This window comes from Triticum urartu, chromosome 4A, assembly GCF_056163025.1.
Source record: "Triticum urartu cultivar PI428250 chromosome 4A, HENAU_Tu73, whole genome shotgun sequence".
Taxonomy (NCBI): domain Eukaryota; kingdom Viridiplantae; phylum Streptophyta; class Magnoliopsida; order Poales; family Poaceae; genus Triticum; species Triticum urartu.
The window spans coordinates 7818764-7834569 of record NC_141876.1 but is presented as its reverse complement, the minus strand read 5'-3'; the positions used below and the strand labels follow the sequence as shown (position 1 = coordinate 7834569).

At 39.2% G+C, this 15806-nt stretch overlaps 1 protein-coding gene across 1 annotated transcript in view; it reads right to left on the bottom strand.

Annotated features, from left to right (window-relative positions):
* Positions 1-400: 400 nt before the first annotated feature.
* LOC147974339 (uncharacterized) overlaps positions 401-15806 on the bottom strand; it is a 40705-nt gene continuing 25299 nt past the window's right edge. Inside the window, exons 4-8 of the mRNA XM_087520015.1 lie at positions 14472-14648; positions 13158-13331; positions 1823-1999; positions 510-683; positions 401-418 (exon numbers count right to left, since the gene is read on the bottom strand). Coding sequence (XP_087376141.1) covers positions 401-418; positions 510-683; positions 1823-1999; positions 13158-13331; positions 14472-14648 — 720 coding nt within the window. The remainder of the gene's footprint in view (positions 419-509; positions 684-1822; positions 2000-13157; positions 13332-14471; positions 14649-15806) is intronic.

The following is a 15806-nucleotide window of genomic DNA, read 5'->3' as shown; positions in this document are numbered from 1 at the left end:
ATGCTCAAGTCATCAAATGGAAGCGGTGGAAGTTGCATGACAATATATCTCGACATGGCCATGGAGAAGTCATAATAGGTAGGTATGGTGGCTGTTTTGAGGAAGATATAATGAGGCTAACGTGTGATAGAGCGTATCATATCACAGGGTTTGGATACATCTGCGGAGTTTACACCACGTCTCAATGTGAGAAATGGCAATGCACGGTATCGTAGAGGCTAGAAAATTGCAAAAAGGTAAGAGTGCATATAATCGATGGACTCACATTAGTCATAAAGAATTCATATACTTATTGCAAAAGTTTATTAGCCCTCAAAGCAAAGTACTATTACGGATGCCCCTATGGGGATAGACTGGTAGGAAAAGACCATCGCAATAAGATTGAAACAAGAGAGAGGCCTCACCAACCACACAGGGTCTGATCAGGTGGACATAGTGAGTGTATCACATGCAGGAATCAAGAAGAACAATTGCAAGTCGCATCCTGGACCTAAACTAGGATGCCTTACCTTATCATTCTCCCCCACCCTATCCATGGGCATCAGGAGGTGAGGGGAGTAGGTCCAAGATGGCTCAGAGTTGAGAGAGGTGAACTCCTGGCAGTGGCCATCTTGGCTCATCTCCACCATGCCGCCCTGCCTGCCTCCCACTGTTGCCACCATCTTCACCAGCACACTCCACCTCTGCACGCACACAACAACCAGCGGCTCAGGGCATATAAAACAACACTTGACAAGTACAGCGTTAACTACACGAGACAACCAAATGAACTACCAAAATAATTATTAATAATATTATTGCAGTGGCGTTGAATCATCCAAGTTAATACAACAGCTATTAAATTTTCAAACAAGCGCAAACTGAAAATGGAAGCATGCAAGGTCCTGTTATGATATAATAACAACAGTTTAGCGATTGCATTTGTGAAATCCATCAACTAAAGCAAAACAAGGTACTTCCACAAGCGTGTGGTAGATACAATAGAAACTACACGATACGGCCGAATGAACTACCAAAAGAATAATTAATATTGTTGCAGCGGCATTGAATCCCCAAGTTAGTACAGTGGCAGTTGATTTTTCAATCAAGCTCAAACTGAAAATCTACCTCTCATTTTGTTTAGTAACTTTTACGCAAGAAAAAATTATCACTACAGGAAACAACATTTGTAGCATGCAGGCCTCAAAAGTCAGAAAAACCAAGCCAAAATTGGATCTCAAAGGCATGCATTTACATCAACAAAACTGAAAGTATTCCTACATCAATTATTATGATTCAATCGTAATAGGCAAAAATATATAACCTTTCAGCCTACAGCATCTACCAGAAAATACTTTGTTTGCACATCATAAAGCAAAATTACCTAAAGATATGTTATTATCCATTTAATTTATAACTTACAATGAGTGAATGTGGAGGTTTTCTTAAGAAGGTGTCTACTCGACTAGAGTATGAGTCCAAGTTGAAAAATAGAAGTGATGAATTGCATCACTTGAAGCGAGATACATAGCATTTTCTTTACACAAGGCAACATAGAAACAGAACATGTTGATGCAAAAGCTACACAAAACGAGCCAAACAAACCAGGATAGAAGAAAGATAAACAACTTACTTGTTTTTTTGCAGCTTTGAAAGGGAGACATTGACATCGAGTTACTTGAGACTAATCAGTTAACAGACAGGTCTTGCTAATGCAAAACGCAAAACAGCGACCTGCAGTACCACTGTGGATCAGATCAGGTGGACATAGCGAGTGCATCACATGCAGGAATCAGGAAGAAAAATTGCATATCGCATCCTGGACCTAAACTAGGATGCTTACCTTATCATTCTTCCCCACCCTATCAATGGGCATCAAGACGTGAGGGGAGTAGGTACAAGATGGCTCAGAGTTGAGAGGGGTGAGCTTCTTCCAGTGGCCATCTTGGCTCATCTCCTCCTCCATGCCGCCCTGCCTGCCTCCCACTGCTGCCACCATCTTCACCAGCACACTCCACCCCTGCACGCACACAACCACCAGCGGCTCAGGGCATAGAAAACCGCACTTGACAAGTACAGCGGAAACTACACCAAGACCACCGAATGAACTACCAAAATAAAAATTAATAATAATATTGAAGTGGCATTGAATCATCCAGCAGCTGTTGTTTTGGAAACAAGCACAAACTGAAAATGGAAGCATGCAATGGCTGTCCTCATTTTATTTGGTAACTTTTTTGCAAGACAAAATCATCGCTACAGGAATCAACATTTGTAGCATGTAGACCTGAGAAAAACCAAGGCAAATCTGGATCTCAGAGGCATGCATGTGCATCAACAAAACTGAGACGTTCTCATACATCAATGATTATGATTCAATCATAATAGGGCCAAGTATAAAAAATTTCAGTCTACAACATTCACCAGAAAATACTTTGTCTGCACATCATAGAGCAAAATAAAATTGTACTTTGTTTGCACCCAACTTAAAAAGCAGTCATATAGAAAGCCAAATCTTGCAATTTGAGGATGCAATTAAACATTAGGGTAGGCAGAACATCAAACCTCTTCTGGGAAAGGGTTTCCACTTGAGGTCAAAACCAAGGGAGACTGGGCTAGATGCCTTCATGCTTTCTACTTTGCATGCAGTCTCCCGTGCAGCTTTCTTCGCTTCAGTTGCTGTCCGCCAGTGGCAGTACACTAACTTGCCGCTGAATGCTGCCTTCACGCTCCCTATGGCGCAAAATCCAGCAGAGGCAAGAGGATTCAGATGTCAATCCCATAATAAGATTAATAAGAGAGATTAACATGCACTAGCAGTAGGTGCCAGTCTAGACAAATCAACCCATCCATCCATATGAACTATGAAGCCTAGCACTGTCAGTGACAAATCTGAACCCTGACTAAGAGGTTTAGTCATGCTATAAACTGAACCCTGATAAACCTCTATTTGGAAAGCAAAAACAATCAAAGCCATTTCACAATTTATTCATGCTATAAATAGAAGTCTAGAGCCAACAGTCTTCACGATATTTATGTTCATGGTGGATTATATCCTACTCATGCTTGCATTCGGTGTTGATTAATTTTAATGCATGTTCATGACTATTGTCACTCTCTAGCTGGTCGCTTCTCAGTCTTCTGCTAGCCTTCACCTGTACTAAGCGGGAATACTGCTTGTGCATCCAAACTCCTTAAACCCCAAAGTTATTCCACATGAGTCCACTATACCTACCTATATACGGTATCTACCTGTCGTTCCAAGTAAATTTGTATGTGCCAAACTCTAAACCTTCAAATAAATATCTTGTTTTGTATGCTCGAATAGCTCATGTATCAACTAGGGCTGCATGGATCTTCCATTTAGGCGGGTTATTCTCAAGAGAAGTGGACTCCGCTCCTCACTCACGAGATAAATGGCTGGTCACCGGGATGCCTAGTCCCATGCTTTATGCAAACTAAATCAAAAAAATTGCAAACAAAACTCCCCCTGGGACTCTTGTTAGTTGGAGGCACTCGTTGTTTCGAGCAAGCCATGGATTGATGCTTGTTGGTGGAAGGAGGAGTATAAACTTTACCATTCTATTTGGGAACCGCCTATAATGTGTGTAGCATGGAAGATATCGCCATCTCTTGGTTGTTATGTTGACAATGAAAGTATACCGCTCAAAATATTATTCACCTCTGTTTCAAAACTGAGCTCTGGCACCTCTACAAATCCCTGCTTCCCTCTGCGAAGGGCCTATCTATTTACTTTTATGCTGAGTCATCATCCTCTTATTAAAAAGCACCAGTTGGAGAGTGCCGCTGTCATTTGCATTCATTACTGTTAGTTTACATTGAGTATGACTTGACTGAATCTCTTTTACCATGAATTACAATGTCTAGTCAGTCCTTGATCTTTAAAGGTGCCCTGCATTTATGTTTTGCGGTCTCAGAAAGGGCTAGCGAGATACCATCTTGTTATATCATATTATGATTGTTTTGAGAAAGTGTTGTCATTCGAGATTTATTATTATTGTTCGCTAGTTGATTATGCCATTGATATGAGTAACTTGATACCTAAGCGTTATTGCAAATGTGGTTAGTTCATCAACCCGTACGCCTGCACGGTCTAGTGATTTTCGAAACACGAATGTACAATAATACAGTAGGGGTTCGAAATATATTAGAACTTGGACTGGAACCTCCAATATCTCCCAACTAATCATATACGCCATATATAGAAATACAATTAACATTATGAGACAATACAACTGGAAAGTGGAATTATAATATGGATTTTGAAGAAACACTTAGAAAGGACCACATACCCAGTAGAGAAAAATGAGCATCCGATATTAAAGGTCCTGAGAATTAGAACCATTAGTTTGATATCGTACATATATTCCCTAAGAAGGAAAAATGGAATCATGGATGGTTGTTACAGATGAGGAATGTAGTTACTTCTCTTCAACTTGAAGGACTTGGATAAGTCAAATCATTATCATGCTACTAAACATTTGTTATGATTATTAGGTCCAAAATTATTAGAATATACTAAAAGTTAGGTGCACGCTTTCATCGACCTAAAAGCAGAATGAAGTACCATGAATGAAATGTCTCTAAAGCCCCCTTCAGAATCCTGTTTTGGACCAAAATTTAGCTCTCTAAGTTATGTATTTTAAGTTAACACATGCATGATTGATCAATCTCACCCACCACGTATTCTGCACATCACAACTACTTTCCTACACCTGAAAGGAATATCATTGCAATATTCATGCTCTTAAAACCCTTAGTAGCAACGTATTAGAAAATTACAGAAATTCACAACTGAAAAACTAATGCGAGAAGCATATGCTGCCATAACATGATTTCTTTTCTTGCTTGTGTAGTTCTGATATGCGGACATCTTATCAGTGTAGTAGATTTGCATTGTTTCAATACTTGAACAAACTTAGATTAAAAAATGTACATCATGAGGTACCTAATATGTGATACTCATTTCTGTCGTGGTACCTAATATGTGATATTCATTCTTCTCTAACATCATTAATACCTAAAGTGGAAATGGTTGAAATTATCAAGGATTTCAAATCCTGAGTAGCGAATTATAATCTTGCGTAATCTTATTTTTCTGGTAAGTTAGTATCTGTGGGCTGCAACTAATAAATGATAAAAAAAACAATTATCTTGCAAACTGTTAACCGAGCACTCTTGTTAATATGGCGGGAGAATGTACTAAGTCATATCAGGCTATTTCTCACACAAAGTGACACACCGTGCAGCCCACAAAAAGTGCACAGGGAGAGCAAAGTATAGCTAAAACGAAAAGGAGCAGATACTTGAAACTTGAGCTGATTTTCGCCCAAACCTCCTCTTGTACTATTTGATCAGATTTTTTCTCTCTCCTTGTGTAGATCCCTCACTGCAGCCCGTGCTTGCCACAGTCATGCCTTTTTCTCCTTGAGACAGGGGCAGCCGGTGTTTGACGACCAACGGAACCAAGATTAAAATGATCAGACACCAAACGACTACGTTTGTACCTGAGAAGGAGAAACACTCTTACCCATCTGATTGAAAAGCTGCGAGCATGCACTTAGCATAAAACACCAAAGAACTATGTTTATACCTGAGAAGGAGCCGAGTACAGATCTCAGGCAACCCTACAGTTCATGGTTGCATGAGCTACGTGTTAGAGACGAAGCAAACTTCAGTGGGCGTTGCACACAATCCACACAGGCTGGGGGCCATCCTCCTTTTCCAAAACAAAAAACAAAATCCACACAATACTGATGTCATGGTTGTCCATCAGCCCAGGCAGCGCTGCAGTTGATGGCAGCATGAAGTACGTGTTGGAGACGAAGCAAATTAAACTGACTGTGGCACACAATCTAGACAACAGGGAGATGTCCTCGCTATCCATCGGCCGGTTGGAACTCGATCGTCGCTGCTAGATTGGGGGAAACTTTTTATTATTTCTTTCTTTTTTGTCTCTTTTAGAGAAATATAATAGAAGCATATCAAGAAGTCAATATAGTGGACACCCATGTTCAGAACGCCATATAACTTGGTCGGTTGAATCTTGCATCATGCATAACGAAGCATAAATTTTAGAAGTGCACTAAAATTGTATATAATTCAAGTTCTGTAGTCAGAACCAAAACAACACAACAAAAAGCAAAATAAATATTACTTACCTGCTAGTTTGTCTGCTCTTCCGATTCGATGCGGCGATCTATTTTCAATCAATATGCCTGTAGATTTTTTTGACTTGACCTAATGACCTATACCATATGAAATTGCCTGAGGCAGTGGGAGCCTCCTAAATTTGTCTCCTGGATCATGACACAAATCCTAAATACCATAACGAAAAAATATATGTGAAATCAAATCAGTACAGATTTGTTGTGCTACGGAATTTCAAGTTATCAATGAGGCATTATTAAAGGAACCAAAAGTACAAAATAAACGGAGATTGGACCTATCGGCAAAAGGTATGACAAAAACACAATATACAATGATTCTTATATTGCATGGAAAACAATACTCGGAAGAAAAATATTAACCACCCTTCACCGCTCTGCGAGCATAACGAACACAGAAAAGAGAATTTTATTTTGAAAATTAGAGATGGTGTCGTGGAATTAACACGTCAGATGTCCTTAGTGTCAGGACTTAGTGATGAGGCCAACGCATCTATGTGGTAGCTTGAGAGGGGTTGAGCGGAATCGAGAGACGCAACACAAGACAAGGGTTTAGACAGCTTCGGGCCCCGGGAAACATCATCCGGTAACAACCCTACATGCTGCTTGAGGCTAGATCTCATTATCATCACGAGGGAGTCGCCGTAAACCGGCTCTCCTCTAGTTGTGTCTAGCCCTAGAGATTGTTTCTTTCTTGTCCCTCTTTGGGGAGCCCTGCCCCTCCTTATATAAGTTAAAGGGGCGGGTTACATGTAGAGTCCATCTCGGACTAAGACTTAAACTATTTTGACTTCTCTTCCTGGGCTTCTTAACGTCTGCCGGTTTAACATTGTCTGCCGGTTTGACATTGTCTGCCGATTTAACATTGTATGTCGGTTTAACATTGTCTGTCGGGTTAACATTGTCTGTCGGGTTATGATTGACTTAACACCTGCCGGTGCTACCATCTGTCTTAACTCTGCCGGTTTAACACCCGCCGGTTTACCGTCTTTCTTAGCCATCTGTCTTGACTCTCTATCTTAACTCTTCGCCGGTTTACCAAGTCCCAGCTGGTTTACAACTCCAGCCGGGTCATACCGCGGGGTATATCCCCGACAGATGGCACATACAAATTTGCTTAGAATGGCAAAAGAATACCACATATAGGTAGATATAGTGGACTCATGTGGCAAAACTGGTTTAAAGGTTTTTGGATGTATAAGTAGAGATCATACTTATTGCAAAATGAAGGCTAGCAAAAGATTGAGAAGCAACCAACCAAGAAACGAATAATCTCATAAGCAAGCATTAGGCATAATTAACACCGAATAATGCACCACAAGTAGGATATAATTTCATTGCATAATTATTGACTTTCGTGCTTGCATAGGGAATCAAAAACCTTAACACCAATATTCTTACTAAAGCATAATTACTCGTCAACATAACTCACATATCACATTATCATATCTCAAAACTATTACTAAGAATCAAGTTTATTTTGTCCACTGATCTTCAAGAAAGTTTTTATTATATCCTTCTTGGATATCTATCACTTTGGGACTATTTTTAGTGTTGCTTTTGATAAGCTCAAACAAATATAAGTGAAGATCATGAGCATAATCTTTTCTTTATCTCAAATTAATTTAAGTGGAGCAAGAGAGAATTTCTTGAAAATTTTATTAACTCTCAAATAAATCTAAGTGAAGCAAGAAAGCATTTATTCAAAAATACTAAAGCACACCATGCTCAAAAAGATATGAGTGAAGCACTAGGGCAAGTCCACAGCTCATAAAAGATTTAAGTAAAGCATAGAGAGCAATTCTAACAAGTCATGACATAATTTTGGTTCTCTCAAATAGGTGTGTCCAGCAAGGAATAAAGACTTAAAACACAAGATCAAACAAGCAAAGACTCATATCATACAAGACGCTCCAAGCAAAACACATAGTATGTGACGAATAAAAATATAGCTTTGAGTAAAATACTGATGGTCGTTAGAATAAAGAGGGGATGCCACTCGGGGGCATCCCCAAGCTTAGTTGTTTGCTCTCTTTTGCATAATAGAAGGGGATGCCGGGGAATCCTCAATCTTAGGCTCTTCTTACTCCTTATTCCTTCATCCATCGTAAGATAACCCAAAACTTGAAAACTTCAATCACACAAAACTCAACAAAACCTTCATGAGATTCATTAGTGTAAGAAAAATAAATCACTACTATAAGTATTGTATCAAACCAATTCACATTTTGTTTTTATATTATATCTACAGTATTCCAACTTTTCTATGGCAAAAACTCATCAAAGAAAACCATATAGCCATCAAAACAAGCACACAATTCAAAGAAAACAGAGTCTGTCAAAACAGAACAGTCTGTAGAAATCTGGGTGTTTCGAATACTTCTAGAACTCCAAAAATTCTGAAACATTAGGAAGACTTGAGAAATTTGTATATTAATCTACTTCAAAAAGAATTGGCATTTTATCACGCGCTGGTAAAATATGGGAATTATGTTCGTGAGAGCAAAAGTTTCTGTTTTTCTACAAGATCAAACAACTATCACCCAAGAAGATCCTAAAGGCTTTACTTGGAACAAACACTAATTAAAACACAAAAAACACAATCATGACAGTAGCATAATTGTGCAAGCACTCAAGAACAGAAATCAAAAAGCAAAAATAAATTTTATTCATTGAGTTGCTTCCCAACAAGCTCTTTCTTTTTATAGCCATTAAGATAGGCTTGGAATTTTAACGATGCTCACATGAAAGACAAGAATTGAAGCACAAAGAGAGCATCATAAAATTTGTGACAAACACATTTAATTCTAACATACTTCCTATGGATAGGCATTTTGTAGGTTAACAAATTATCAAGACAAGAAATATCTAGCATATGCACGCAAGAAGAAAGAAATAATAGCGATCTCAACATAACGAGAGGTACTTTAGTAACATGAAAATTTCTACAACCATATTTCCCCCCTCTAATAATAATTACATGTAGGATCATAATCAAATTCAATAATATAGCTATCATATAAAATTTTATCTTCATGATACACATGCATGCAAAGTTGACACTTTTCCAAAATAGTGGGATTATCATCAAATAAAGTCATGACCTCCCCAAACCCACTTTTATTAAGAATTCCATAAGATTGAACACTCTCCAAATATGTGGGATTATTTTTCGCTAAAGTTGACACTCTTCCAAACCCACTTTTAATATTATCACAAGCATATTCATCATGAGGTTTAAATAAACTATCAAGATCATAAGAATCATTATCACCCCAATCATGATCATTGCAATAAGTAGTGGACATAGCAATATTGGCATCCCCAAGCTTGGGGTTTTGCATATTATTAGCACAATTGACATTAATATAATTTATAATAACATCATTGCAATAATGCTTTTAATTCAAGGAGATATCATGAATCACTTCATAAATTTCTTCGTTTAACACTTCATCACAATTTTCAGATTCATAATGCTCAAACAAAACTTCATAAAGATAATCTAGTGAATTCAATTCACTAACAGTTGGTTCATCAAAATTGGATCTTTTAAAAAGATTAGCAAGTGGATGAGAATCCATATCAATAGATTTTTATCAAGCAAAGATGCAAGCAAATAGAAGACACATGGAAGCGCAAGCAAACAAGAGATCTGACGAGAAAACGACGAACGAAAAAGAGGGCGAATAAAACAGCAATTTTTGTGAAGTGGGGGAGATGAAAACAAGAGGCAAATGGAAAATAATGGAAATTGCGAGGAGATGAGATTTGTGATTAGGAACCTGGTATAAGTTGAAGACCTCCTCGGCAACGGCGCCAGAAATTCCTTTTGATGTCACTTGAATCTACGTCGGTATTTCCTGAAAGAGGAAGTGATGATGCAGCACAGCGGCGGTAGGTATTTCCCTCAGTGATGAAACCAAGGTTATCGAACCAGTAGGAGAACCAAGCAACACAACGTAAACAGCCCCTGCACACAAATAACAACCACTCGCAACCCGGCGTGTTAAAGGGGTTGTCAATCCCTTTCGGGTAACGGCGCCAGAAATTGGTGCGTTGATAGGAGAAAGTTGTAAATATTGATAGATCAAACGCCAAAAAAATTGCAGCAAGGTATTTTTCTATTTTTGGTTTAATAGATCTGAAAAGAAATTCAGAGGAAAAGTAGATCGGAAAGGCAAATATATGAGAAACAGACCCGGGGGCCGTTGGTTTCACTAGTGGCTTCTCTTGAGAAAAATAGCAAACGGTGGGTGAACAAATTACTATTGGGAAATTGATAGAACTTCAAATAATCATGACGATATCCAGGGAATGATCATTATATAGGTATCACGTCCAAGATTAGTAGACCGACTCCTACCTGCATCTACTACTATTACTCCACACATCGACCGCTATCCAGCATACATCTAGTGATTAAGTTCATGGAGAAATGGAGTAATGCAATAAGAACGATGACATGATGTAGACAAGATCTATCTATGTAGAGATAGACCCCCATTGTTTTATCCTTAGTAGCAACGATGCATACGTGTCAGTTCACCTTCTGTCACTGGGATCAAGCACCATAAGATCGAACCCACTACAAAGCACCTCTTCTCATTGCAAGCTAAATAGATCAAGTTGGCCAAACAAAACCCAAATATCGGAGAGGAAATACAAGGCTATAAGAGATCATGCATAAAAGAGATTAAAGGAACTCAAATACTTTCATGGATATCAAAAAAATAACTAATCATAAACTCAAAGTTCATCAGATCCCAACTAACACACCGCAAAAAGAGATACATCATATGGATCTCTAAAAGACCATTGTATTGATAATCAACAGAGAGAGAGAGATGAAGCCATCTAGCTACTAACTACGGACCCAAAGGTCTACAAAGAACTACTCATGCATCATCGGAGAGGCACCAATGGAGGTGGTGAACCCCATCCGAGATGGTGTTTAGATTGGATCTGATGGTTTTGGACTCTATGGTGGCTGGATGAATATTTTGTCGACTCCCCTAGGGTTTGGGGAATATTTGGGTATTTATAGAGCAAAGAGGCGGTCCGAGGGGCATCCGAGGTGGGCATAACCCACTAGGGCGCGCCTGGTCCTCCTGGCGCGCCCTGGTGGGTTGTCCCCTCCTCGGGACTCCCCCCAGGTGCAACCAGGACCCAACATGTTCCTTCTGGCCCATAAAAAATCTCCGTAAAGTTTTGTGACATTTTGACTCCGTCGGACATTGATTTTCTGCGATGTAAAAAACACGGAAAAAACAGAAACTAGCACTTGGCAGTATGTCAATAGGTTAGTACCAAAAAATGATATAAAATGACTATAAAATGATTATAAAACATCCAAGATTGATAATATAACAACATGGAACAATCAAAATTTATAGATATGTTGGAGACGTATCAGCATCCCAAGTTTAACTCCTACTCGTCCTCGAGTAGGTAAGTGATAAAAACAGAATTTTTGATGTGAAGTGTTGTTTAACATGTCATATCATATTCTTTTTCTTTATTGCATTGACAATTGGACTTTTTATGTGGTTCAAAGCAATAGTCTAGTGTTGACATGATGGCTTAGATACTCAAGCATATTAACAAGCAACCAGGTCTTTCGAAATATTAATGCTAAAATAAGTTATCCTACAAAATCATATAGTCTTGTCATGCTCTGTCTTTTTAACACAAAGTATTTATCATGCACAACCCTGATGACAAGCCGAGCAATTGGTTCGTATTTTTTAACGCGCTTCGGCTTTTTCAACTCTTACGCAATACATGAGCGCAAGCCATGGATATAGCACTACGGGTGGAATAGAGTATGCTGATATAGGTAAATATAAAGAAGACAAAAAAGTAAGAAAGTCTCACATCGATGCGGCTAACCAACGGGCTATGGAGATGCCCATCAATCGATATCAATGTGAGGAGTAGGGATTGACATGCAACGAATGCACTAAGAGCTATAAGTGTATGAAAGCTCAATATGAAAACTAAGTGGGTATGCATCTAATCCTATAATGAAAAATTCCCACTAGTATGTGAAAGTGACAACATAGGAGACTCTCCATATGAAAAACATGGTGCTACTTTGAAGCACAAGTGTGGTAAAGGATACTAGCAATGCCCCTTCTCTCTTTGTTTATTTATTATTTTTTCTTTTCTTTTCTTTTCTTTTTCTCTCATTGTCCGAAGTCTCATCCTCGGGGAATCATAGTCTCCATCATCCTTTCCTCAATGGGGCATTGCTCTAAAAATGAATAATGATGATCCTCACACTTGTATTTACTTATAACTCAAAAGAAATAAAAATTACAACTCGATACCTATGACAAAATACGACTATATATAAATGCATCCGGCACGTATCAGGATGTGCAATGATCTAGCGTAACATGTATGAAAAATTACGAACGGTGGCCGAGCCACAAACACTATGTCAGTTATATGATCATGCAAAGCAATATGACAGTGAATGCTCAAGTCATCAAATGGAAGCGGTGGAAGTTGCATGACAATATATCTCGGCATGGCCATGGAGAAGTCATAATAGGTAGGTATGGTGGCTGTTTTGAGGAAGATATAATGAGGCTAACGTGTGATAGAGCGTATCATATCACAGGGTTTGGATACATCTGCGGAGTTTACACCACGTCTCAATGTGAGAAATGGCAATGCATGGTATCGTAGAGGCTAGAAAATTGCAAAAAGGTAAGAGTGCGTATAATCTATGGACTCACATTAGTCATAAAGAATTCATATACTTATTGCAAAAGTTTATTAGCCCTCGAAGCAAAGTACTATTACGGATGCCCCTATGGGGATAGACTGGTAGGAAAAGACCATCGCAATAAGATTGAAACAAGAGAGAGGCCTCACCAACCACACAGGGTCTGATCAGGTGGACATAGTGAGTGTATCACATGCAGGAATCAAGAAGAACAATTGCAAGTCGCATCCTGGACCTAAACTAGGATGCCTTACCTTATCATTCTCCCCCACCCTATCCATGGGCATCAGGAGGTGAGGGGAGTAGGTCCAAGATGGCTCAGAGTTGAGAGAGGTGAACTCCTGGCAGTGGCCATCTTGGCTCATCTCCACCAAGCCGCCCTGCCTGCCTCCCACTGTTGCTACCATCTTCACCAGCACACTCCACCTCTGCACGCACACAACAACCAGCGGCTCAGGGCATATAAAACAACACTTGACAAGTACAGCGTTAACTACACGAGACAACCAAATGAACTACCAAAATAATTATTAATAATATTATTGCAGTGGCGTTGAATCATCCAAGTTAATACAACAGCTGTTAAATTTTCAAACAAGCGCAAACTGAAAATGGAAGCATGCAAGGTCCTGTTATGATATAATAACAACAGTTTAGCGATTGCATTTGTGAAATCCATCAACTAAAGCAAAACAAGGTACTTCCACCAGCGTGTGGTAGATACAATAGAAACTACACGATATGGCCGAATGAACTACCAAAAGAATAATTAATATTGTTGCAGCGGCATTGAATCCCCAAGTTAGTACAGTGGCAGTTGATTTTTCAATCAAGCTCAAACTGAAAATCTACCTCTCATTTTGTTTAGTAACTTTTACGCAAGAAAAAATTATCACTACAGGAAACAACATTTGTAGCATGCAGGCCTCAAAAGTCAGAAAAACCAAGCCAAAATTGGATCTCAAAGGCATGCATTTACATCAACAAAACTGAAAGTATTCCTACATCAATTATTATGATTCAATCGTAATAGGCAAAAATATATAACCTTTCAGCCTATAGCATCTACCAGAAAATACTTTGTTTGCACATCATAAAGCAAAATTACCTAAAGATATGTTATTATCCATTTAATTTATAACTTACAATGAGTGAATGTGGAGGTTTTCTTAAGAAGGTGTCTACTCGACTAGAGTATGAGTCCAAGTTGAAAAATAAAAGTGATGAATTGCATCACTTGAAGCGAGATACATAGCATTTTCTTTACACAAGGCAACATAGAAACAGAACATGTTGATGCAAAAGCTACACAAAACGAGCCAAACAAACCAGGATAGAAGAAAGATAAACAACTTACTTGTTTTTTTTGCAGCTTTGAAAGGGAGACATTGACATCGAGTTACTTGAGACTAATCAGTTAACAGACAGGTCTTGCTAATGCAAAACGCAAAACAGCGACCTGCAGTACCACTGTGGATCTGATCAGGTGGACATAGCGAGTGCATCACATGCAGGAATCAGGAAGAACAATTGCATATCGCATCCTGGACCTAAACTAGGATGCTTACCTTATCATTCTTCCCCACCCTATCAATGGGCATCAAGACGTGAGGGGAGTAGGTACAAGATGGCTCAGAGTTGAGAGAGGTGAGCTTCTTCCAGTGGCCATCTTGGCTCATCTCCTCCTCCATGCCGCCCTGCCTGCCTCCCACTGCTGCCACCATCTTCACCAGCACACTCCACCCCTGCACGCACACAACCACCAGCGGCTCAGGGCATAGAAAACCGCACTTGACAAGTACAGCGGAAACTACACCAAGACCACCGAATGAACTACCAAAATAAAAATTAATAATAATATTGAAGTGGCATTGGATCATCCAGCAGCTGTTGTTTTGGAAACAAGCACAAACTGAAAATGGAAGCATGCAATGGCTGTCCTCATTTTATTTGGTAACTTTTTTGCAAGACAAAATCATCGCTACAGGAATCAACATTTGTAGCATGTAGACCTGAGAAAAACCAAGGCAAATCTGGATCTCAGAGGCATGCATGTGCATCAACAAAACTGAGACGTTCTCATACATCAATGATTATGATTCAATCATAATAGGGCCAAGTATAAAAAATTTCAGTCTACAACATTCACCAGAAAATACTTTGTCTGCACATCATAGAGCAAAATAAAATTGTACTTTGTTTGCACCCAACTTAAAAAGCAGTCATATAGAAAGCCAAATCTTGCAATTTGAGGATGCAATTAAACATTAGGGTAGGCAGAACATCAAACCTCTTCTGGGAAAGGGTTTCCACTTGAGGTCGAAACCAAGGGAGACTGGGCTAGATGCCTTCATGCTTTCTACTTTGCATGCAGTCTCCCGTGCAGCTTTCTTCGCTTCAGTTGCTGTCCGCCAGTGGCAGTACACTAACTTGCCGCTGAATGCTGCCTTCACGCTCCCTATGGCGCAAAATCCAGCAGAGGCAAGAGGATTCAGATGTCAATCCCATAATAAGATTAATAAGAGAGATTAACATGCACTAGCAGTAGGTGCCAGTCTAGACAAATCAACCCATCCATCCATATGAACTATGAAGCCTAGCACTGTCAGTGACAAATCTGAACCCTGACTAAGAGGTTTAGTCATGCTATAAACTGAACCCTGATAAACCTCTATTTGGAAAGCAAAAACAATCAAAGCCATTTCACAATTTATTCATGCTATAAATAGAAGTCTAGAGCCAACAGTCTTCACGATATTTATGTTCATGGTGGATTATATCCTACTCATGCTTGCATTCGGTGTTGATTAATTTTAATGCATGTTCATGACTGTTGTCACTCTCTAGCTGGTCGCTTCTCAGTCTTCTGCTAGCCTTCACCTGTACTAAGCGGGAATACTGCT